Source organism: Schistocerca nitens, chromosome 5 (assembly GCF_023898315.1).
Source record: "Schistocerca nitens isolate TAMUIC-IGC-003100 chromosome 5, iqSchNite1.1, whole genome shotgun sequence".
NCBI lineage: Eukaryota > Metazoa > Arthropoda > Insecta > Orthoptera > Acrididae > Schistocerca > Schistocerca nitens.
In genome coordinates this window covers 501,587,289-501,611,984 of record NC_064618.1, presented here as the reverse complement: position 1 = coordinate 501,611,984, position 24,696 = coordinate 501,587,289, and the positions used below count along the sequence as shown (strand labels likewise).

The 24,696-nt window shown below is 38.5% G+C and overlaps 1 protein-coding gene across 2 annotated transcripts in view; it reads left to right on the top strand.

The window, feature by feature from the left end:
• LOC126260176 (uncharacterized protein C1orf112-like) overlaps positions 1 to 24,696 on the top strand; it is a 153,305-nt gene that overhangs the window by 111,879 nt on the left and 16,730 nt on the right. The window contains exons 11-12 of one of the 2 annotated variants that reach the window (XM_049957437.1): positions 10,372 to 10,693; positions 19,283 to 19,510. In XM_049957437.1, the coding sequence (XP_049813394.1) occupies positions 10,372 to 10,693; positions 19,283 to 19,510 (550 nt within the window). The remainder of the gene's footprint in view (positions 1 to 10,371; positions 10,694 to 19,282; positions 19,511 to 24,696) is intronic. The other variant, XM_049957438.1, reaches the window with a different exon arrangement.

The window sequence follows — 24,696 nt, the reverse complement described above, 5'->3', positions numbered from 1 at the left end:
TGTGCTATGAAAGGATGAGATGAAGATTTGCCTTTGTGACATTGCACACAGAAAATCCACTTTTCGTGCATGCAACTGATGTGGCTTTCCTATAGCCAAATTCGTGAATTCTATTCATTCAAGTATCTATTGAGATGTAACCATACCTTGTCAAACCAAAACCCGTCATAAAGTTCTTTCCTGTCTGGCATTATAGTTGACAGGATCCACTGAAAGGAAGCTGCAAACTTACATATTTTCCATTGTCTGCAGATAACAACCTATGAATATGACAATTCGTTGTGGATGTGCATTTTTAAACCAGTTTGAACTGTCTTCTGGGCACTACAAATGGAGAGACTAGACTGACTGTAGGTATCACACAGACTTTGTGGGACCCGAAAGAATATGAAGCTTGCATATTGATTGTGTTTTCTGATGTTAGCAGTTGCAGTTGACCACTTTTTGCTGTATCAGAAGGAATAACTGTTTTTTGAAGCTTTTAGTAAAGCTGATTGACAGTGAACTTGTTTGATATATTATTGTTATTATTATCGATATGCATGCAACAGCATGTGTTACCACGTAAAATATAAGTTTTCCCGGGGCTCATACCTTGGGTTGTGTTGGTGATAGGAAGGTAGTGTTTTGGGTAGCGTTTGGGCTAGGAATCATTTGTGTACCCAACAGAAGAATTGTCTTTCTATAGCTATTCTATAATACATGGTCAAGGTTTGAATATTACACATTTCGCCCAGCTTAGGCATTCTGAGTAAATCGGTTGGTTCTTTTTGCATTATATGTGCTCTACAGTGTGCTTTAAGGGGCTTGTTCAGGCACCATCTTGTTCAAGAGCAGTTCCTGAGAAAACCTCAAAAAGTGTTTTTTCACCTTTTTTGCCATCAGCAGCAGATATCTAAATAACTAACCACAGCAAATTACTCAGATTTTAATGGTATACTTCCCTAAGCATTTATCTAAAAGTGCCATATTCCTGTTTTGAAAAGTCCTTACCCGTTATCAAGAAGTACTCCAAAAACATGGTTTTTTAATATCAAAACCAAGCCATAGGTTCCAAGACAGCTGTGCACAGCAAAAGGCTGTAATTCTTATGATATATTCCTAAGATCCCTATCTCAAACAATAGTGAAAATTTTCTTAATATCTTTATCCATTTCCAAGATACAGAGATTCAAAATTACCCCGTTTGTACACACGAATTACGCATGTGAAATCTACTGTGAGAATAAAAAGTAGTTAATAAAGTATTTTAGCATTTAGAGATATGGTTTAAAGCATCCCCGTTATCATCAAAAGGGTTCTTGGAACCCCATGTTGTAATACTGAAGCACATCCAAACTATTTGTGTACATAAAATCTGATCTGAGGTATAAACTTAGTTTTGCGATGTTTTCACATAAGCAAACTATCAAAATTTTACTGATCCATGAAGTTCTTTTCACATGAGTGGCATGCCTTACTGCAGCAGGGAAAAGATGGGAACCAGTGGAGAAATCCTCCAACAGAACACAAAAAAGGTGAATGTACTCCTCTTTAAAAGACTCTGACTGAAAATTGGTGTACCAGCTGCTTCATTCTACCTTCCTCAGCACCTTTAAAAATTTTCACAAAAATTTTGGCTTGCTAACATATTCATGTATTTTTACTCTGAGAGAGGAGATGGTTGCAGTGGGAAAGAGACGGAAAAGTAATAAATACTGGAAGATATTAAACAGTGGTTATAGTATAGAAAGAGTGAAGGAGAAAATGGCATTGTGATGGAAATTGAGAGACACAGTGCCAGTGGAATAAAACTGACAGTGACAATGCTATGAAAAGAGTCTAGGAGATGATTTTTCCACAGGTAGTTACTATTATTATTATTGGTTTTACAAACTGTTTACGTTTTCCTCTAACCCAAGTTTATACATCAAATTTAATTTTAATTCACTGTTTGTGACTATCTGCCCATAAATGTTGTTCAGTACTACTTCTTCTAATAAATATATGAATTCCTTGTATCCATGTTGTCAGTGGTCTCCCTCTTTTATTCCTTCAGGTGGTTCTCTTTCCTCAGCAGTCTCCCTCTGACATCCTTTTCGTATGTCCATGCCCCTCGCCTCTCTCTCTCTCTCTCTCTCTCTCTCTCTCTCTCTCTCTCTCTCCCCCTCTCCCTCTCCCCCTCCCCCTCTCCCCCTCCCCCTCCCCCCACTCCCCCTCCCCCCCACTCCCCTCCCCCATTCCCCCTCTCCCTCCACCTCCCCCCCCCCTCCCACACACACACAGAATCAATAAGCGAACTTGTGACATCCATTTTCTTCCTGTTGATTTCACTTGTGACTCTTTCCCATCTGAATATCCCAGCAGACCATCTCAGTTACCATAAATCTTTCCATTAATCAGGACTTGCGTGGCCATAATTCTGAGCCAGATGTATTAATGCTTCTAATAATTGTTTTGAAGATTTTTCTTCTGTTTCTTTTCTAATCTGTTGATCACACAAACTAGGCTACTATTGGCTACCATTTAATGGTGAATAATGAATTTTACAGTATTTGTTCTTGTATTAACTTCCTTACCTTCTTCACCATCATGTGAATTTTACTCCCAGATACTTATACAGTACGTGTAATGTTTCCATACCATTTTCCAGTATCAAATCCTTATTCGTTCCTCGTATTACAGTGTATTTTGTTTTATTTGTGTTGTCATGAAGCCCCCCTTTTTATACCTCTATATTAGCATATTTACCCAAGCACTGATGACTTTGAATATAAGACAACACCTCCCCCCCTCCCCCCTTTTTTAAGAGGCTGTTTGAGAAAAATTTATTTTTAACATATTCTGATTAATCAAAATTTCAAACTGTTTTATTGACATAAAAGTAACTGCCAAAATGTTAACATTATACCTATTCTAAATTTATGTCATTTATTTATTGATTGATTGACTACATTTTGATAGTACTAGGAGAAATAAAAAAATGAAAAGAAATGATTCACATTAATTTTCAGACTTTTTTTTTTCCCTACCTTTTTTGCTTACGGACCGTTTAGTCTGTGGTGTTGCTATTTTCAGTCATCTGCATGATCATCGTCATTATCCTAATAGCACAGCTGTGAAATTTATATCATTGTTGCCACAAATAGTTGGCTGTGCCTTTCTAATATGGTGTTATTTCTGAGGTTGCTGTTACAGAGAGTTCTGAGAACACAGCTGATTTTTTCCTAATACATTTTAGATTTTGCTTCTGTGCTGCCAAGAGAATGTTACAATGTTCCTTGCTTCCAAACATATCGCCCACCCGCTGCTCTCTTATTGGCTATATAGAACCAGCTGACACACCCCCTTTCATTTCCATCATATGTCATGGATAACTTTGACAGCATTGCAGCAAGAGACACGTAAATACACCACTTGCCCGTATCTCGACTTTTACCGTCTCCTGCAGAAATTAATATTAAAGTTGAGTATTTGACCAATATTAAAATAATTTTATTCCGATTACAAATGGATTCAAGCAAACTGCTGTTTAAACTTTGTAAATGTTCATGAAAAGCCAAAGCACATGGTACAAATTGCCATGGTTGACAACGCAATGAAATTTATTGCTTGCTTATCACTTCACTCCACGTAATCATCCTGTCAGCCAAGCTGGTGTCACTGCTCCCTCTGCAAACCTTCCATACTGCTGCGCTTAAGCAATATTGAAACACAGACAACAATATCTTCCAAGGCACAGGTCATATGTAACATCACCAACTAATACATAAATAAAATTGAAATTACAATTCAGTCCCAGTCTTGAACTTTCACTCGTCCCACGCTCTAGTGATTTCCGTTCATACTATCTCCGTGACAAATCTTGCCACTGTAATTTGTTCTTGCAGTAACAATTACTATCAATTTAATATGATTTATTTCCCTTGTTAAACTTTTCATTCTGGATTAATTTTCCTTCTTGTTTCAACTGAATGTCATCATCATGTTCTAAAGCTGGTAACATTTTTACCTTGTATTTCAAACTGTGAAAAAAGACAACATTTCTCATGTGCAATCCAATTGGCAAATCATTACAGTGTCTCATAATAAAATAAGAGGCAGATCTGGATTCTGAATCAACTAGTGTTTTGTGAAGAACAGCATTTCTATTTTTGAATATTATCTTTACTTATAAAGAGCATTAATGTTTTTGTATGGTATCCATACATGTATAAGAACGTTTATTTCAAACCTGTTAAAATACAAAAAACGTTTGTAAGATGGTAGAATTTAATACTGTTTCCTCCTGCATTTCACAAAATTGTTAAATTTTAATTGGAGCAATAGACTGTTGTAGTGTGCAGTTCTTAGTTTCTCACATAATATCTTAGACTAGTGCCATGTGAATCAAAGTCACATGATTGGTCGAGCATGTCAATACTGTATCAAGTGCTTCATCATATTGGGAAATCTCGAGCCTGTTGGAACACGAATAACATTTGCCAAGCCCTGTGCTGTGGAATTCATCAAAATAAATTGCTTGTGCCCTCAATAGCCAAAGCTTTATGTTTAAATATCAGATGACCCATATAAATGTAAACCTACCCCTATATACTCTACTAAACAACATAAAAAAGTTTAACTTAGTGGCAATGGTTTAATCTGCGAATATAACACAACCCTGTACTTTTCGAATGATGAATTTGGGAAAAAACCTCATCTTATAATCAGATAAATGTAATTTCTGGTGATATATTCAATGCCTCCTTCGGCTTGTGTCAAAATTAGCTGATCATAGCCAAATTGTAGTGAATATTAGTAGTATCATTTTTTGGGAGTAACATTTTTTTCTTCTAGTTTTCCATCATTTTCTCAGTATATATTTTACAAATTGTCAGTGCTAGGCTGCATTCCTGATGTAATCTGTTTGTAACTTTAAATCCAGGTGCGAGAGGCAGTTTTGTATATTTATTCTTCTGTAGTAACAATATTGAAAGGAACTCCACATAGATGTTGAGTTGCAGATAGGCACAGTGCTGCTAGAAATATTCGACTTTAAGATTAAGTCCTTTATCAGATGCAGAAAACTCGCACACATCCACAAAAGCACAACTCACACACGTGACCACTGTCATCTCCAAGCAGTGAAGCGTGACTGCAACCGCGTCTGAAGTAAGCGTCAGTCTGGCTATAGTGTAGTGGGAATATGGAAGAGGCATGGGATGGGAAAGGGAAGGTGTTGTGTATGACATTGTACATAACGGTAAGGAGAGGTGGACTACAGAGTGGTGTTTCAACTGTCGTCATATGGAAGCTGAACAGGAGCAGAAATGGTTAGCAAAGAAGTTAGCTCATTAAACTGAGGATTTACTTAACTTTTATTTCTCCAAGTGTACAAAGACTCATTACAAATAATACAGCAAGAAACAGAGTCCAGTTCTCAAGATCAACAAGGAAGAGGCTATCTGAACTAAAGCACGAATGATGGCAGTGGAACCACAATTAGGCAGCATCTGCATAGCGTCACGTAGTGTAGGTGCTTGAAGGGCGAGTGGACTGTCCGACAGCCACAATTCGTCCTATATTGTGGCGCCAGACAGTGCTTGTGGTACGGAGCCACTGGAGGTGTCGCTGAACGAGCATGCTCCATTGAGTTCACTGGATCCCGCACTTCTGTTGTTGCCATCTGACGGAAATTTGCCATTTCATTGCCAACTTTGTTGCCCTTGGAGTGGTATCAATATGTGATACCAAAAGAGGGATAGCATTGGTAGAGTGGGAAAGATAGTAGTTCTGCCTGAGGGAGCATAGAGGAATGTGGTGGAGATAGGACAGGGCTGCTTTCACAGGTGGCTCTGCCTTTTATGGGGTAAAAGATACCTGTGACAGAACTGGGGCAGGCGGTGGTGGGAGGAGGTACGGGAAAGGTCTTGCAGCCAAGTCTACTGCAGGGATATGCAGCATGAGGTAAGCAATGGGGGGCAGTGGTGCATTAGAGGTTGGCAAGAATATTGCATTAGTTATATGTGTAGTAGAATATCTCTGTGTATGGGTTGGGGAGGATATTTCTTATTTCATGTCACAGTGAGAGATAGTCAACTGTGACAGGAATGTAATTCATGTGCCCCAGTCCAGGGTTGTACTGAGTGACAAGAGGGGTGGGGGAAGTTCTCCTTAAGCTGCCATTTCACAACCTGACTGGTCAGCCTACTGGTCAGATGCATTTTCTCTGGTGTTTTGGCAGATACTTACAATTTCATTTTTGCGATGTGTAGATGGATACAACCCAAACAAATCCTGTTATCATGCCTTTCATGTGATGTCCAACATTGACAGAAAGTGTCAGTCTGTTTCCTGTGAGAAACAAAATTACTTTTAAATCAAAATTTTATGTACCCATTCAGTAGAGCAGTCCAAAATTAGTCTAGAGCGATATTCATTTTTCGACATGTGTTAATGCGAACAGTAAAACATGAAGAATAATCAGTACTCCAGCAGTGACTGAGCAGTGCTTCTGCAAGTTAGTAGCAATCAGCATGAGCCAAGGTATTGCTTCTGGAGCACTGGTTATTCTTTGTCTTTTACTGTTCCTGTTAATGCACATCATTAAAACAAATACCACACTAGATTAAATTGGGACAGCTGTGTGTAATGGGTATGTAAAATTGCACTTTGAAAGTCATTTTGTTTGGAACAGGAAACAAACTGGTGCTTTCCATTGACGCTGGGGGGTCACATGAAAGATGTGATGAGCAGGATTTTTCTGGGCTCACTCCAGCCACACACTGCAAAAACAAAACTGCAGTTATCTACCGAAACACCAGAGAAAATGGACCTGTAAACTCTTAGGCCAGAGACACTGTATAGATGACCTAGCAGACAAGGCTTTTTGTGGTTGATGCTGTCACATACAGAGAAGTCACAATGGTAGAAAATTGTAGCAAAATGCAGGAAGACCTGCAGAGGATCGATGGTAGGTGCAGGAAATGACTGTTGGCCCTCAGCGTAAATAAATATGGTGTACTGCTAATACATAGATAGGAAGACCCTTTATTGTATGATTATACACAGCAGCAGAACAATCAGTGGAAGCAGGGACTTTTCATGAAATACTTGGGAGGATGCATACAGAGCACATTTCATTAAAGTTCATTTAGTAAGCACAGAAGTGTCGCAGAGATGATCAACCAACTACAGTGGCAGATGCTGCAAGAGAGGCATTGTGCATCATGGTGTGATTTGTTGTTAAATTTCTAAGAACATCTGTTCCTTTAAGAGTCAACAAATATATTGCTTCCTTCTACATATATCTCCAAAAAGAAGCTGAAGCCCACGTGAAGGCTTACTGGTAGTCATTCTACCCATGAGCTATTTGTGCTGGAACAGGAAAGTGGGGTAGTGACATTGGTACACAAAGTACCCTCTGCCACACACTGCAGCATGGCTTGCAGAGTATAGATGTAAATGTAGAAGTAGAAGCGGCTTCTTGGTATGGAATGGGAGGCAGATGTCAAAGTGGAAGTATTGTTGATGGCTAATAGGTCTTTTGTGGCTGGAGGTATTGATGTAGCCATCCTTGAGGTGAAGATCTTATTAAGGAATTTGGCTCTTGGGGCTGAGGACCATGTAAATTGAATGGGAGAAGGCATTGAGGTTCTGGAGGAATGCGGATAGGCTGTCCTCATCCTCAGTCCAAATCATGAAGATGTCAGTGAATATGAACCAGGTGAGGGACTTGGGATTGCGAGTGGTTACAAAGGACTCCTCTAGATGACCCATGAATAGGTTAACACAGTGTAGTGTCATGCAGATACCTATTGCTGTACCTTACCATGGGTTTGTTTGTAGGTGGTGTTTTCAAAGAATAAGTAATTATGTGTGAGGATATGGTTGATCATGGTGCCCAAGATAGAGGTTTATAGTGTGCCTATGTATTTAGCAGGCAAAAAAATTGTCCAGTGGCATGCCGCAAAAATGGAAAATAATTTATTTGAAAGTTGTTGCAAAATGTAATCTCAGAAATGAATTACAAATATGCAGGTTTGTTTCTTTACTGTGATTAATGTGAGCATTTATTGTCTCTAGCAATTGCTGTTCCTTGGCATTTAAATCCTTTCTTTGGCATGATAAATAATTGGAGTGAAGAAATGTAATGAGAGTGAAGTAAGCACATATAATTTGAATACATTTACACTTTTATTGATGAATAAATACATGTACCTTTGATATCAGTCAGTCAAGGAAGGCAGCAAGAACAGAAACGGGAATTTAAAATGACTGTAATTAGTTTTATAATAGTTTTCAGCAACCAGCAAGCCATATCAGAAGATCACAGAGATGCACATTTAGCGCTTCAAGCTCCTATACAAGGCAATCTGTGAGAGATTAAATATAACTCTGATTAATGACATTTCTCTACAATATATTATTTTACGTCTAATGCCAGAACTCTTTATTTCTGAAAAAACAAGGCTGTTCCTTTCTGATGCTACTCACGGAGCTATTAAATCACTGCTATTTATTTAATTTTCTTTAATATCACCAATTTAATTTTTTTCTTTTATTTGATTGGGAACTTTGATTGTTGTTGGCTGACAAAGAGATACGTTTTTTGGTTTCCTTTTGTGGATACTGTTTTGATTACGTTGGTTTGTGTACACGTCATCATTTGATTATTTTCACAGTTTTTTTTTTCTCTTTTCTACAGTGGTGTGATTTTCCATTATTGGTCATATTGCATTGCATTGTCTATGTCAACATATTTTTCAGGCCATATAAAGTCGGATTTCTCATACGTTCCAGATCAATTTTAACTCTACCTTGCCGTTTGGTCTAGTGTCATGGACAACTGGTGAAACCATGAAAGAAGGCTTCGACACTGTGATACACACAGTCTCTGGCCGCCGAGGCTGCTGGCCTCGGCAGCCAGAGACTGTGGTCATGTGTGAATGAGTTGCACTTCGTGTGTGTGTGTGTGTGTGTGTGTGTGTGTGTGTGTGTGTGTGTTGTGTTGTGTTGTGTTGTGTTGTCTAATTCTGATGAAGGCTATTTTTTGCCAAAAGCTTACTCGTTTGGCAGTCTTTTTGTTGTGCATATTTGCCACTCAGCATCTCAACTATATGATGAGTAGAAACTGTCCTTTTCATAAAGTTGTTATTATTCCATCCTGGATATTCCATTACAAGGTTTTATGAGTGGTATAAATGTTTAAAAGAGGGTTGAGAATAACAACTGCCCTGGATGCCCCAGTGCATCAGTTACTGACAACATTGTGGAAGAAGTAAAGAAAGTGTCTGGAAAATTTTTAAGAAATTTGAAATTGACATTTTTGGCAAATATCTTTTTTTTTTTTTTAAAGGAAAAAAAAAGGAAGAAGAAGAAGACAGCTTCAGCCTATTACCCATAATCTACCCTCCTGTACAAAAGACAGACCATTTCCTCTGCCAACTTTCTGCAGTTGGTGTTTCTTTGCCAACCAGTGTCCACTTGTCATCTCTGATGTCACCTCCCTCTAACTAACATCCCCAGTGTCTATGGCCTTGCCACTATTGAACACTATCTTTACCAGTGCCTGAATGACACCAAACCTACAACCTCCTTCCTGGTCAACTACAATCACTTCTTCATTGAAGGCATCGCCTACAAACAAATCTGCAGTACAGCAGTGGGCACTCACATAGCACCATTCTTTAAAAAACAACATTGTCACAAGCTCTCAAATGAAAGGAACAGCACCATAGTAAACTTGTGACAACATTCCGTGGCATGCAGCATTTTATTAAAATGCTAGATGCTACAGAATGTTGTTACAAATGTACTGTTGTGGTGTGCCTTTTATTTCACAACTCATGACTATGTTCTTTTTAAAGAGTTGTTACTTTTCAAGACTTGTGAGTAACCAGATCTGAAGATGATTACCAAATTGTTAGAAACTAATGATGAAGTGTAGCTAATTGAAACAGAGACTGATACAATAAATATTTTAGAACATATGTTAGAAAATAGTACTCCTACTCTTTTGGAACTACTGTTTCCTTATTCATGGAGGAGAGAGGATTGTTCGCGAAAGGCTGAAATAGAGGCGAGCCACTCTGGGTGAGAGGGACCATTCTCTACTTCAAATGTATGTTTTGATAGTGCTAGGAATTGCACCTTGTGGAGGTAAATATTGAACAGCAGTACTGTCCTCATTTTAATTTTGATTTTAGATATATGTCTCTTGATTTGCCCCATCAGTGTGTGCACATATTACACATTATCACTTATTTAGAGAGTAAATTGTGAATTCTCTCAAGTTGGTGTACTCCGTAATCTTTTTTGTATTGTACTTAAGACATTTGGGGATACTAGATTATTATAATTGTCCTTCTGAATGATATCACTAAATATCTGTGAATGTTAATATTTCAGGTATGGCAGTCCAGACTTGTGTCTACATCACTTAATGTTATTAGTGGACATGTTAAAATTACTGGATTGGAGTTCTGGATACAGGCCAGAGGTGGTGCAAATAATATCACTAATCAAGCGATTGTACCCACTTTTACCAGAAAAACATAAAGCACAAATCATACAAAGTTATCCTCTTCCAGAGAACATTGTGTTGTGGTGTGTTCTGCAACCTTCATCAGCTGTTGCTGATACTTCTACTACAGGTGTTGCTAAAGAGACAATGCAGCTGATTGAAGAGTTCAAGCAAGGATCATTGTCTTCTGATAAATACAAAAAAATGGTATGTATTTGTATATTAGTATTTTAAGTAGATGTAGGCAGAATCAGACACTGGAAAATCTGGGATGGAATAACAACAATATGAAAAGGATAGATTGCTATTCAGACAATGGAAACCCCATGTTGGAATACGAACAATATTAGGAAAGGAATAGATTGCTTCTAACAGGAAAGATGACCCATTGTGTTTCAAACAGGCACAACAAAAAGACTGTTACAGATGATAGCTTTTGGCCAAAGCCTTCTTCAGCAAAGAAAACAAAACACACACACATTCACACAAGCAAGCGCACCTCATGCACATGTGAGCTCTACCATTGGTACTCCGACCGAACCGAAATGCGACCGTCATTTGAATAGTAGTCTGGAGTAGGGTGAGGAAAGTGTGTGTGTGTGTGTGAGGGGGGGGGGGTATGAGTGTGGAGGGAGAAGAGCACTGTCTAGTGGGATATGCAGGGTCCTGATGGTGGACTGCCAGGCACAGTGTCAGGAGGGGGAATGGGGAGTAGAAATGGAGAAGAGCAAAGGAAGGGAAAGTAGTGGGCATTCACAGAGGACGACACATAATGAGGGTGAGAGGATGTGAAGAGGGAGAAGGTGATAGGACAGAGGTGGCAGAAACAGTTGGGTAGAGGGTGTGAGGGCAGTAGGTTACCACAGGTTGAGGCTGGGATAGTTTCAAGAGCAGACAGTGTGCTGTAAGTTAACTCCCATGTGTGCAGTTCAGAAAAGCTGGTGGTAGAGAGGAGGATCCTAAAAGCTGGTGGTAGAGAGGAGGATCCAAAAAACTGGTGGTAGAGACGAAGATCCAGATGACCCGGGGTGTGACGCAGCCATTGAAATCAAGCATGTTATATTCAGCTGCATATTGTGCCACAGGGTGTCTACTTTGCTCTTGGTCACAGTTTGGCAGTGACCACTAATCCTAGTGGACAGATGGTTCGTAGTCATACCAATATAAAAAATTTTGCAATGATTGCAGCAGAGCTAGCATACAACATTACTGCTTTCACTGGTGAACTGGCCTTTGATGGAATAAGATAAGCCTGTGATGGATCTGGAATAGGAAGCGCTGGGTGGGAAGATTGGGCGAGTCTTGTACCTGGATCTTCCAGAGGTATATGATCCCTGTGGCAAGAGGTTGGGATTGGGAGTGGGATAGGGATGGACTAGGATAAGGTGGAGGTTGGGTGAGCAACAGAACACCAGTTTAGGAGGGATGGGTAGAATCTCGGGTAGGATATCCCTCATTTCAGGGCATGATGATCAATGATCAAAGCCATAATGATGGATGTGGTTGAGTTGTTACAAGCCAGGGTGGTACTGGGTGACTAATGTGGCACTCCTTTGTAAGTGGCCTTGATGGAACTTTCAGCAGGTTTCCATGGCTGTGTTGCGAATTTATTTGTATACCTTCCCTTCAAAGAAGAAGTAGTGCTGTGAGCAAATGGCTCTGAGCACTATGGGACTCAACTGCTGAGGTCATTAGTCAAGTAGTGCTGTGTTAGGATATAGTTAGTTAGGTATATGAGCAATGGTAGCAGGTGTGGAGTCCATAGGACATTGAGGAATGCAGTGTGCAGTTGTGGCAAGACCATGGGCATGAGGGATTTTGGTGTATAGGCAACTGGCAGCAATAGTGATTAGTAGGGAACCAGGAGGTAAAGGGGAGGGGGTGGTGGAGAGTCATTGAAGGAATTGGCTGGTATCTTTGACATGGGGGGCTAGATTACCAGCAATTGGGTTGAGGTGTCGTTCAGTGATTGCCAAAATCTTTTCAGTGGGGGCACAATAACAAGTTACAGTGGGGTGTCCAGGATTGTTGGGTTTGTGAATTTTGGGGAGCATGTAGAAGGTGGGCATATGAGATGTCACAGGGGTGAGGATGGAAATGGATTCTGGGGAGAGGTTCTGGGAAGGGCCTAAGACTTTAAGTGGGGATTGGAGATTGTTGGAGTTCTGGGATGGAATCACTCTGGCAGAGTTTATAGCTGGATGAGTCAGACAATTGGCAGAAACCTTCCGCAAGGTAGTCACTATGACTCATCACGGCAGTGGTGGAGCCTATGTTCGCAGGGAGGTTGATTAGATCTTTCTTCTACTGAATCCTTGGTGTTTTTAGGGAGGAACCTGGGAAAGGATGGTGAGCCCAAGTTGGAGGTAAGGAATTCTTGGAAGGTAACTAGGGAGCAGTAGGGTGGAAGAATCATGGTTGGATGGAGGTATGAACTGGGAGAGGCAGGATTCAGTGTTGGAATTAGGTTGGCTTTGATTGGAGGGATTAGTGGCAGAGAAGTGTTTCAATTGCAGGGATCAGGGTAGGGAGAGTAGACCTTTGACGACTCCAATATGGTTAAATTTGGATGTAGGGCTAACGGTGAGGCCTTTGGATAGGTCTGAAACTTCTTCGGGGCTGAGAATTTTGGTGGAAAGTTTAATAACAGTGTTCTGGGATTGTTTAGACCCTGGATTTGGAGTGTTGATGGGAAGTTTGGGGGGATGAGACAAGTTGAAAAGATCTTCTAGGCAGGGTATGAGTGCTATGAAGGTTGACGAGGAGCAACACTGTGGGTAGGATAGGAATTGGATAGTGGCGCTCTTCACCACTTAGAAGAGATGTTGAGTGATGGACATGTTATTACTGAATTGGTGTTTTGGTCATCATCACGTGGTAAGGCCTGACTCTGACTGTGTATTAGGTGAGCAGTGATCTTTGCCGGAGTGGGTAGTGTACTTGCAGAAGAGGTGTAGAGCATGGAAGGAAAATTTAGCAGGGGAATGCTCTGTTCAAGAATTACAAGAGGAGGAGGTATACATGGAAAAGGCTGGGGGATAAGGGAAGATTTCTGTTGAATTATATTATGGTCAGTCAGAGATTCTGAAATCAGAAGCTCAATTGTAAGGCATACTCAGGAGCAGATATAGACTCAGATCACAATTCAGTAATGATGAACAGTAGGCTGAAATTCAAGAGACTAACCAGGGAGAATCAGTGCAATAAGAATTGGAATACAGAAATCCTAAGGAATGAAGATATGTACTGAAGTTCTCTGAAGCTTTATAGATACGGTGACAGTGAATAGTTCAGTTGGAAGGAATGGACATATCTAAAAAGGGCAGTCACAGAAGTTGGAGAGAAAAACATAAGAACAAGGAAGGTAATTGTGAAGAACCGTGGGTAATACAAGAAATACTTCAGCTGATCATTGAAAGAAGGAAGTACAAAAATGATCGGGAAAATTGAAGAATAGAGAAATACAGTTCACTAAGGAATGAAATGAACAGGAATTGTAAGGAAGTCAAGGTAAAATGGCTGCATAAAAAATGTAAAAAACTTGAAAAGAACTGACTGTCAGAAGGACTGACTACACCTTTCACCTCAGTGAAATTAAAAGCAAAGATAGTAAGATTAAGAGTGCAATGGGAATTCCGCTGTTAAATGCAGAGGAGAGAGCAGATAGGTGGAACGTGTAGGTGGAACGTGTACAGTGAAGGCCTCTGTGAAGTGGAGGTCTTGTCTGATGACATAGTAGAACAAACAGGTGGTGGTACAGAAGAGCTAGGGGAACCAGTATTAGAATTAGAATTTAAATGAACTTTGGAAGACAAATAAGGCGGAAGGGATAGATAACATTGTGATTGAAATTTCTAAAATCATTGGGGAAAGTTCAAGAAAATTACTTTTCATGTTGGTGTGTAGAATGTATGAAACGCAATATACCATCAGACTTTTGGAAAAACATCATCCACACAATTTAAAAGATTGAAAGAGCAGACAACTGCAAGAATTATCGCACAATCAGCTAAGCAGTTCATGCTTCCTAATTGCTAACAAGAATAATATGAAGAAGTATGGGAAAGAAACTGTAAAATCTGTTAGGTGATGGTAAGTTTGTCTTTAGGAAAGATAAAGGCAACAGAGGAGCAGTTCTGACATTGCAGCTGATAATGGAAGCAAGACTGAAGAAAAAATCAAAGCACATTCATAGGATTTGTTGAGCTAAAAAAAGCATTTAGCAGTGAAAATGGTGCAAGATATTGGAAATACTGAGAAAAATAGGGGTAAGCTATAGGTGAAGAAAGGTAGCATACAACATGTACAAGAACCAAGAGGAAACAGTAGGACTGGAAGGCCAAGAATGAAGTGCTCGAATTAAAAAAATTGTGATCTACCAACTTTGCTGCAACCACTGAGCCTCACTCTATGTGGACATATCCACTAACAAGCTGTCTGTTCATATGAATGGCCACTGTCAGACTGTGGCCAAGAGACAGCAGGACCACCCACCTGCTGAGCTTGGCACACAACACAATGTGCTTGAATGACTGCTGCACAGCCTATGCCATCTGTATTCTTCTCATAAATACCAGCTTTTCTGAATTGCGCAGATGGGAACTTTTCCTGCAACATATCCTTCATTTTTGTAACTTCCCTGGCCTCAACTTTCACTAGTCTATGTCCTCCACCTGCCTAGACCCTTTCCTGCTTCCTACATATACCTTCTATACCACCAATGCACATGCATAGTCCCTTCACCTTCACTACTTCCTCACCTCTCCTCTCCCCTTTGTCGTATCCCCCCCCTCCCCCTCTGCATAGCTTCCCAATGCTGTGTCAAACAGCCCATTATCGTGTCCCCACCACATTCTTTCACACATCCAGAAACAGCACTAGCATCTTCCCCTACCCATTTCCTGCTATTCCACCCCTATCCCACAACTTTTCTGTCACCCTCACTATCAACCCCAACAATGATTGTTAATCACATCAAGCACTGTTGCAGTTGGAACTTGAGGGCCCAGAGACAATAATCAGCATCAGTGCATGAGTTACGCTTGTGTGAATGTGTGTGTGTGTGTGTGTGTGTGTGTGTGTGTGTGTGTGTGTGTGTGTGTGTGTGTGTGTGTGTGTGGGGAGGGGGGGGGGGGCATGACTGACAGCTGATAGCTTGTGGTCTGTCTCTGTCTGTCACCAAACACCTTCTCTATGTACTGCGTAGCAATCTATCCTTTTCAAATTGCTGTTAAGTAGATTTAGTTAATTTTAAAGCTACTACAATATTGTCTCTTACAGAAAAGATACTGAACAGTACCAGCATAAGCTTTGGGAACAACTCAAGATTAAAGTAAAAACAAATTATATCTTGAAAACCCAAAAAATTACTTACATTCTGTGTTATCGGAAAGTCATCTTTCTATTTGCTTTCGGAAGCTGTGAGCAAAGAAAGCTTATGCAATACTAATCTCATATGTTTTTATATGAATATTGTGGATAGAACTCCATGTTGAACGTGTTAGGAAGCAATTTCTCTAGTAGTCTGAAATAGATAACATTTCATAATTGTGCCCACAAGAAAGATGTACCTTTTAAATATAATTTCATTTTAATGATTGTGATTCTGTATGGTCGAATGATTACCTGGAGAGCTGACTTTCACAGTTGTGGAGTCTTTTATTAAAAAGTCAATAAATCTTCAGTTTTTTGAAGTTTGTATTTTTGTGGTTGCAGATCAAGCTTGTTGCCATGTATGACTTATTGAAACACTTTGGTCAAAATCTAGTACTTTCTGTTGTTATAAGGTTTTGAAAACTTTGAGTTTTTGCAGAACTTGGTATTTGCTCTCAGCCAGTTAAAGCAAAAGTTGATAAACGCAAACTGTGCTTTGCTTGTGAGAAACCTGAAGGGGGGATAACAATGTAGGACATAATTGTCGATGATGATGTGAGAGAGTTTCGTGCAGAAACCTGTTGAAACAGATCGGCCACCAGGCATACCAGTGAACCCGAAAGCCTTAGGAAGAAAATAATGCAGAGCAGCTGATCTCAGTTATGATGATATGACAGTTTTTATTGTCATGTAAATAGCTTAAACAAAACTGACCTGGATAAATTATTACTAAATTCTGTGGTAATCACATCACCAAAACAAAGGAACACCAAGAAAGAAGCAAAAAGCAAGAATACTGTTTCGATAAAGTATAGCAAAAGGGAAAAAAATATGACCAGGCAGTACCATGTCTGTCGCAACATTTCAGGCAACATCAGAGATGTCCAAAGACAGACCCTCAAATTTGACTTGTAAATTTCATGTAACAGGAAGCTACTGAGGGAGGGACTGCAGCACTATTAAAAATGTGGAAGTTACATGAGCTGTAAAGAATGATATCAAAACATATAGCTGTAGAGAGAACCACTATTCAAGGAAAAAGGCCAAAAGAGGAAGTTTACCATCCGAGTTGAATAGAGTCAAAATGTGGAAACATTTCTGTTCAAGAAGGGAAGCATCGGGTCTTTATCAAAGTACAGTTTTGTCATTTAAAACTCCCTTAAATATACATGCCCAACATGCAAGATTGGTATACTGAAATTAAAAAAAAAAGAACAAGATCTGGGAACAAAGGATCAATTAATAATAAACCACAGGTTTCACAAACTCTGTGCAAAAACATTCTATGCATTAATGTGGTTAAAGTAGTTTTAATATACCACAGAACCAGCCAGTAACAGAGTTCTCTGTAGGTGAAGTATTCTGTTCAAGTCAGGTTTGGGTACACAGTTTGTGCATTAAGATTCATTCCCCAGCACAGAGAAAGAGAAAGATTGCATTTTATACTTGGCTTGAAACAGAAGGATTGAAAGGATGCAGCCAAGCAGCCTCTGCTCTGTTGGATCTTCTCAGCAACCTTGAGGCATCCCAGCCAGATAAGGGCCCAAATGAAGTTCATTTATTTTCTGAACACTGTACCAGTCAAAATAAAAATGCACTAATGATGTGCACGCTAGTGGCCTTCACGGAACAAAGCAGAAAAATTCATGAATTGGTACATTACTGGCCTATTTGTAGCCACAGTTATATGCTTCCTGAAAGTGTGCTTGGTAGAGTGGAAAATGACTACCAGATATTCTTGCACCAACTGAATACTATGAAGTGCTGGAACAACATGGCATCACTAAGATACTCAATAAAGATTGGGAAACAAAGAATCTCAAGTCAGTGTACTAAAAGGCCTCCGACCTAAGATGTTGTTCAGAATAACTGTTCAGTGAGTGATGGCTTATGAAAAGTCTAAGAAGAAGGTATTGTCAGTATTGGCCTCTTAACAATGGAAGTATTGTAGAGGTTGAGGTTTGGAAATCCAGAAACTGCAACTAGAACTTGAGGAAATCATCAGTCTTGGAAAAGGAGGACATGGTCAGCAAAGAAAACAAAAAGGATAACTTAAAACTTATTAGGCATTTTAATGTAGCATAAAAGTTTTATAAGGCCATTGTTGAAAGTGATCAGTAGATTTCCAGTTTAGTATTCTTGCAGCCAGTATTTTGTGTTGTATTTCAGTGAAGTTTGTTTCTCTTTTGCACTTCTGCTTATAAACCATTTATGGAAAAGTGTGATACTAAAGTGTTACATTGTAGTGCAAAACGAACCATTAAGTATCTTTCTGTATAACGAATGTCAAAGGTAAAAAAGATACAAGAAAAAATCACTTCAAATGTCTATATTAACAAAACTTTTAACTTCCATCTTTGCATTAATTGCCTTTTGAAAAAAACCTGGAAACTTTGTCCCTCCACTCTCATATAAACAATGAAAATTTTAGAGAAGTCAAACAAACAGTCGGAATCAGGCCTACAAAGACAGTATAAATGTTAAATGATATTATTTGTATAATTAGTATTTCAGTATGTTTAGAAAATGCATTTCTTCAAAAATTTACATTTTTGCATTTATCTACTTTTGAACAAATGCTCTTCAGTTTCTAATGAATGACACAGAGAGTTGCAGTCAAAGCAAATACAGAGCTAATGGCACTTGGTGTGGATGAAATATCATTCCTTCTCAGGGGTTGGACTTGTCACTGAATCTGGCTGATATAAGTGATCAGTATCATTTGAAAATTAACAGAGTGTAAGAGAGACACTGATTTGTCTAAAGAGGGGGGGGGGGAGAATGTGGACTATTCTATGGCTTGCCTTAATCTGTCTTCAAGATACACTTACCAAGTGAATTCACTGTGTATGATGTGCATAGGCACAGTGCTGTGCTTGTTATGTATAACTGATAATATATGACATTTAGTTGAATGTACTTTATTTGCTGATAATGTGGATACTGCTGTGTGAATGAGTGCAGCACAGATGTTAAAATGGTTTGAGGCAACAAGACTGTTCCCTAAGTTAGTAGATATAGATTTTAACTGATGTCAGAGTGATATATAGTATCATTCAGCCACGTCCTGTGACAATTATTGTTGTTTTAGCATATAGATAAGAAAGAATTTATTAGTTTTAAGCTTGCTTCTTCTTCCCTGAACTATGGATCTTTCGTAGGTGGATGGCTCGTGTCTCACTGTTGCAGGTAACTGTGTTATAGGTGCAGCCATATTGGCGGTGTATCAGTGGAGCTGCCAGACATGATCATTAGATGCACCACTTATTGAATATGTACTGGTGTATGTTATATACACCAAATTCCAGTTAGTAATAGGATGTTAAATGTTAGCCTTCCTACCGTCCTTTGAGTTAATGTAAAAAAAAAAAAAAAAATCAATCAAATCCATTTCCTTTGAAACTGTATGCTTCTGCTTTTTAGCTGTATTTGCTGTCAGCTGCTCCGCAACTTCTTGATGACCGGATAAGCAACAGTTCCAAAATTCCACTCATCATAAAAATGACTGAATTATGGAAGTGTGCAACATCTTTAGATGATTATAATAAAATGAATAATACTAAATCATTCTCAGTAATGAAACTGCTGAAAGCTTTGGTCATTGCAACAAGTAAATTAATAGTTAATGCGAACAATGCACACATCTTACTGGTAAGTTATTTCCTCCTTGTGTATATGTAACAGAGAAGTAGCCTTAGCAAAATGATAATGGACATAAATGAGCATCATATCTTGCATACATAGAAAAATGCAATTAATGACAGCAAAGGTCTGTCACTATAAGTGCTATTATCCATATGTACAGTTTTTTTGTTTCCTCTTCTTTGTGTCGTAACTACAAATAATTTAATACAGTAGAAGTAATAGTATTTCACAGTCAACAGGTTCACTATTAGTTTTGGTTATTTGTCTGTTGATGGCCAAAAGAAGTACCTGCTTGACACGATATTCTGAATCCATTTAAAAATATTTCATTTTGTTTTTAGTTCGTAGATAAAAGATTTCATTTGAGGGTAAAAGAAAAAAAGGTTTTGAGTACTATCCATGTATATAACAAAGTATATTAAAATTGTTTATTTAAAAAAAGGAATGCAAGATTTCATGTCAGTTTGACTTAATAAACCGGACTGATAGTGTTATATAAATAATGAGTTCCTGTACGATTGCTGCTCTTCTGAAGTGTAGTAAAATAAATAACTGTGCTGCAGAATGCCTCAAAGTTGTTATTAAATTGTGATGTGTGTTGTGTTATATTCAGTAAACTATAAAATTTATAATGAAACAAGTTAAATATTTATAAATCTTCATGTTGTTCAATACACTATTATTACCTTAAAAGAATGCTGCTATGTTTTATAAGCTTTGCTCTTTCACACTTAATAGTGTCAGGGTATTTAAATGATTTTCCCTTAGTTAGAATGTTTTGCCTCAAATATATTCAAACTGCTTGCCGGAAATGTGATTTGACTGCAAGGAAATAGAACATCGTGATCATTTCTGTCACTGATCTAGATTAGTAAACATTAATTCTTTACAAGAGAGGAGGGCTTTAGAGTTAAATGTCATGAAGTTCAGGCTAACAGCAAATGTATAAAAGTCTTCAAAGACATATGACCTCCAACTTGGACAATAGTATATGCATGAACCCTGAAGTGAGTTCCCCTTCACGAGAAAGGCAAAAACATAAAATGAGTACCAAACTGGCTCCTGACGACAATTTCAACTAACACCGAGGAAATATCTTTAGTTGAGGAAGTTTTACTACATTAGATGTCCAAAGAACACAAATATGGCCTCTTTCTTGTACAAGAGTTACACAAGGGCCACAACTTGGCAGGACTTACTATACATGTCATGAAACTGATCATGGAGGAGCCACATGGCTGATACGACAGTACTGCAGATGTAGAAATATTTACTTTGGGTACTTCCCCTGAAATCTTCTTGTTTTTCTGTTTGAATTCAAAGGTTAATAGGACATGATATTTGTTGACAGAAAGTGTTGTTCAAGTAGATATTTGAAATTGGATGAATGACTAGTGAGTGGAAATATCTATTGAACAAGAAATTCAAAAAATGTGACTAGATGTTGCAAGTGTTCTTCTGAACTAGATACCATCAAAATGTCATGTATGTAAATGAAACAGGTAGCCTTGGAGCACTTCGATAATAAATCCTTAAAAACGTAATAAGTACATTCCTGAATCCAAGTGGTATGAAATTCTTAGGGGCCAATGTAGTCAGTATTGCCATTTTATGCTTATCTTCTTCCACAAGCATGATTTTATATTATGCTTTTAACAGACCTATTCTCAAAAATATAGAAAGTATAGAAAAATAAAATAATTTAAAAAAGAGCAGGTACAAGATATTAAATGGAGTACAAAACCCATAGCTTTCATACTCACACTATAGCAATGCAAAATATCCTTGAATGTGTGAGGCATAGATTTTAAATTCCCATGTTAACATTATCATGGAACTGGTTAGCAGTCTTAGAGGGTGCAGCATGTAGTAGGCAGTAATTTGTTCAAACACAATTGACATCTGGTTTTATAATCATAAGTAGAGGATTAGCCCACTGCTATTTAGATGGCTGAATAATGTTGTGGTTTAACATGCACTGGAATTCTTGCTACGCAATTTGCAGCTTGTGTAGGTCTAGTCTATGAGGCACACAGTAGACTGGAGAGACGTTAGATGCTTTCCTTCTTTTAACATTTTATTGGAGTTTTATTAACTACGAAAATTTCAGAAAATTTGCAGTAGGTGTGATAGAAATTAACTGTTTCAGTTGCTTCAGTACATGCTAAGTCCCCTTTAAATTTGAGCCAAGAGTTGTTATCAATTGGTTTGTTCTTGAGATCAAACAGAAGTCAAGGATGACAAAGAAATTTGGCACCTAATGTGCCTTTTGTAATATATGTGGCATTTTAATCCTTCAACATTCTATAAGAATGTTGTCATATTCCCATTTTCTCTGAGCTGACTTTCTAGTTTGTCAGTTTTGTGCACATAATTTATGTGACCAGAATGTACGATTTACATACAGTGTCAATTTCTGTGTTGAAGTTGACTAAAATTCATTATGTGGACATTTCCATTGTTTCATCTGCCATGAGACTTACTTCAGAAATAGTCAAACTATTTGCAGTATGGCAAGGAAGTTTATCTAACATGACGTTGAGAAATAGTCAAACTATTTGGAGTGTGGTCAGGAAGTTTATCTAACATGAAGTTTGAAGGAACACTTTACTCATGGTTTTTTCCTGCATAACCTTTCATTTTGAACAAATGACTGTTTTAGATCAACTGACACCTGCTCATGAACTAATCTTTTTATTTGATGCTCTTAACTCTCTTTGAACAATGTTAACAGTCTTGCTTTAGCTAATGAATATTTATTATTCTTTGAACTGACAAACAAATCTGAGCTGTTTTTGACAAATCACGTCTCTAGTTGCACTAATAAATGATTAAATTTTGTTGTTTCAAGTGCTGTGCCAGGGCTATGAAATTATTCCATTTTTATGTCCAAAATCACAATAATTTAACATTTCTGTGTCTTCTTCAGCTTTATGTGAATTGAAAGCTTTTTTGTTGACAGCATTTGTTGTCTTTTATTTTTCTGTTTCCCTTTGTTACCACATCAGTCTCTCCATGGGGGGATTTTATTGCTCACATTTCACTAGCTATGAGTTTAATAAATGAAACACAGTTTTCTTTGAAGCACTTTTTTATTTCCCACTAACATGATTTCTGTGAAAACGAAATATAGTTTACATGACATGCATTTTGCAAAGATATTTATGAAAACAGAAACACATTCTGTTGTGAATTGCTTGAAAGAAATAATTTATCTTTTAGGCACTGTTTTCAGTTTTGTATTCTGACACTTCAACTTCACATCAATTCACTAACCACTATATGCTGATTTCATTTTCTTAGTACCTCCAAATTTTAAATTCTAATTACTAGAATATTAAAAAATACAATAATATACATTTGTACTTCGGTTTATTGAATCATTTCAAAACAGATGACGCCAACTTACAAGCATACTTCCTTTGCTGCAAAGATCTCTGTCAGGGCATTCAAACCTTCAGAGTCAACTAGACATTATCTGTTTCAAATTTAAGAAAAAAAGTGAGGATTCTATTTCTCTGTTTGGTCCAAATGAAAAACAACACATGGATGTTAAGTCAGGGGAATATGAAAAAAATGAATTACTTCTTTTCGTGTGCCTTTGTCCTGCATCTGCACAGGGTTAGCAAGGATATTAATGCATTTCGTGTGTTTAACTTAAGGGGTGGCTGGATGCCCTTCCTATCACTACTCCGATACCTCCTGGGACAGACTGTGTGCATCCCAACTTGTCTGCTTGTTGGGTCACTCATGTGGAAGTGAGCAAAAGTTTTCTAAGCATTTGTGAATTGTGTAATTGAGGGGGAACATTGGTACCAACCCATTATGCACCAAGTGCCAATGTGGGCAAGTTGCGGGCCGCATGGTTTTTATACAGCACTCCAAGACAGTCATAATTTTTATGTAAGAATTTATACCTTTTCTGAAGTGCAAAGTTAGCTGACACATGCAATCGTTTTAAAAGATGTGGTTCTCCGCTAACTTCTGCTTTCATAAAGTGGCCCTCGAGCCGAAACAATTGCCCATGCCTGACCTAGCGGAATGTGGGAAACCACCTAAAAACCACAATGAGGCTCTCCAGCTTACCAACCTCAGACATTAAACCAGCGAGCAGATTTGACCCAGGTGGTACAGTAGTTAGCGTACTGGACTCACATTCAGGAGGATGTTTGTTCTAATCCACCTCTGGCCTTCTAGATTTAGGTTTCCCATGATTTCTCTAAATCACTGCAGGCAAATGCCAGGATGGTTCCTTTGAAAGGGCCTGGCCGATTTCCTTTTTGATCCTTAACAAAACAGTCTGAGCTTGTGCTCCATCTCTAATGACCTCATTGTTGATGGGACGTTAAATCCTAATCTTCCTTCCTTCCTTCCTTCCCTTGATACAAGGCCAGCACTCCTCCCCATCCTGGAAGCAGCACTTTACTGCGCACAGCAGTCTGGGCAGATAATATGGAAAAATGAACATTCTCTGGAAATCTGTGCTCCATATGGCAATAGTGATGTCAGGAACATGATGCGTGGTCATGACATCAGTATGCTGGAGAATAAATCTATATTTATGGAATACAGTACTGTGGAAATCCACTTTGTTGGTGGAATCATTTCAACAACAAAAATCACTAGTTTCTCAGGCTGGCATAGAAATGGAATATGGTGAAAACAGAATTGAGAAAGAGGTTTAGAAGAAGTATAAGAAAAGAAGGGCAAAAGAAGTATAAACAATGCAAGTTATGAGGGTGGTAAAGAACACTTTCATCAGTAATTTGAGTGTTCAAGTTGACTTTCCAAAGTTTGTGTTTCTCGTATCAGAGTATCTTTCCCAAATCTGTTTTGATCGCAATAAATCACTAAGTACAACCACATGCAGTGGAGGCAAAAGTAAACCTGTATTGTCAGGGTAGTTTAGTAGCATGCACTTTTTTCTAGTTGTGAACAGTACAGTGCAGCTTGTATACACCTTTCAGTCAGTCCAGAAGCTTCAAATGGTCATTTCAAGCTAATACCGTGCATGTTTTGTCACTTTCTGCTGAGAATGATTGTTGACATGGGAAGTTGTCTGCCGAATTGGTGTACACCATATCTGTGTCACTGGGACATATATTTATTATCATAAGATACAAAACATTGAAGATCTGTGTCTCAGTGCTCACCCATGGTCGACAACCCCGGCAGATGAGTGCTACTTACAA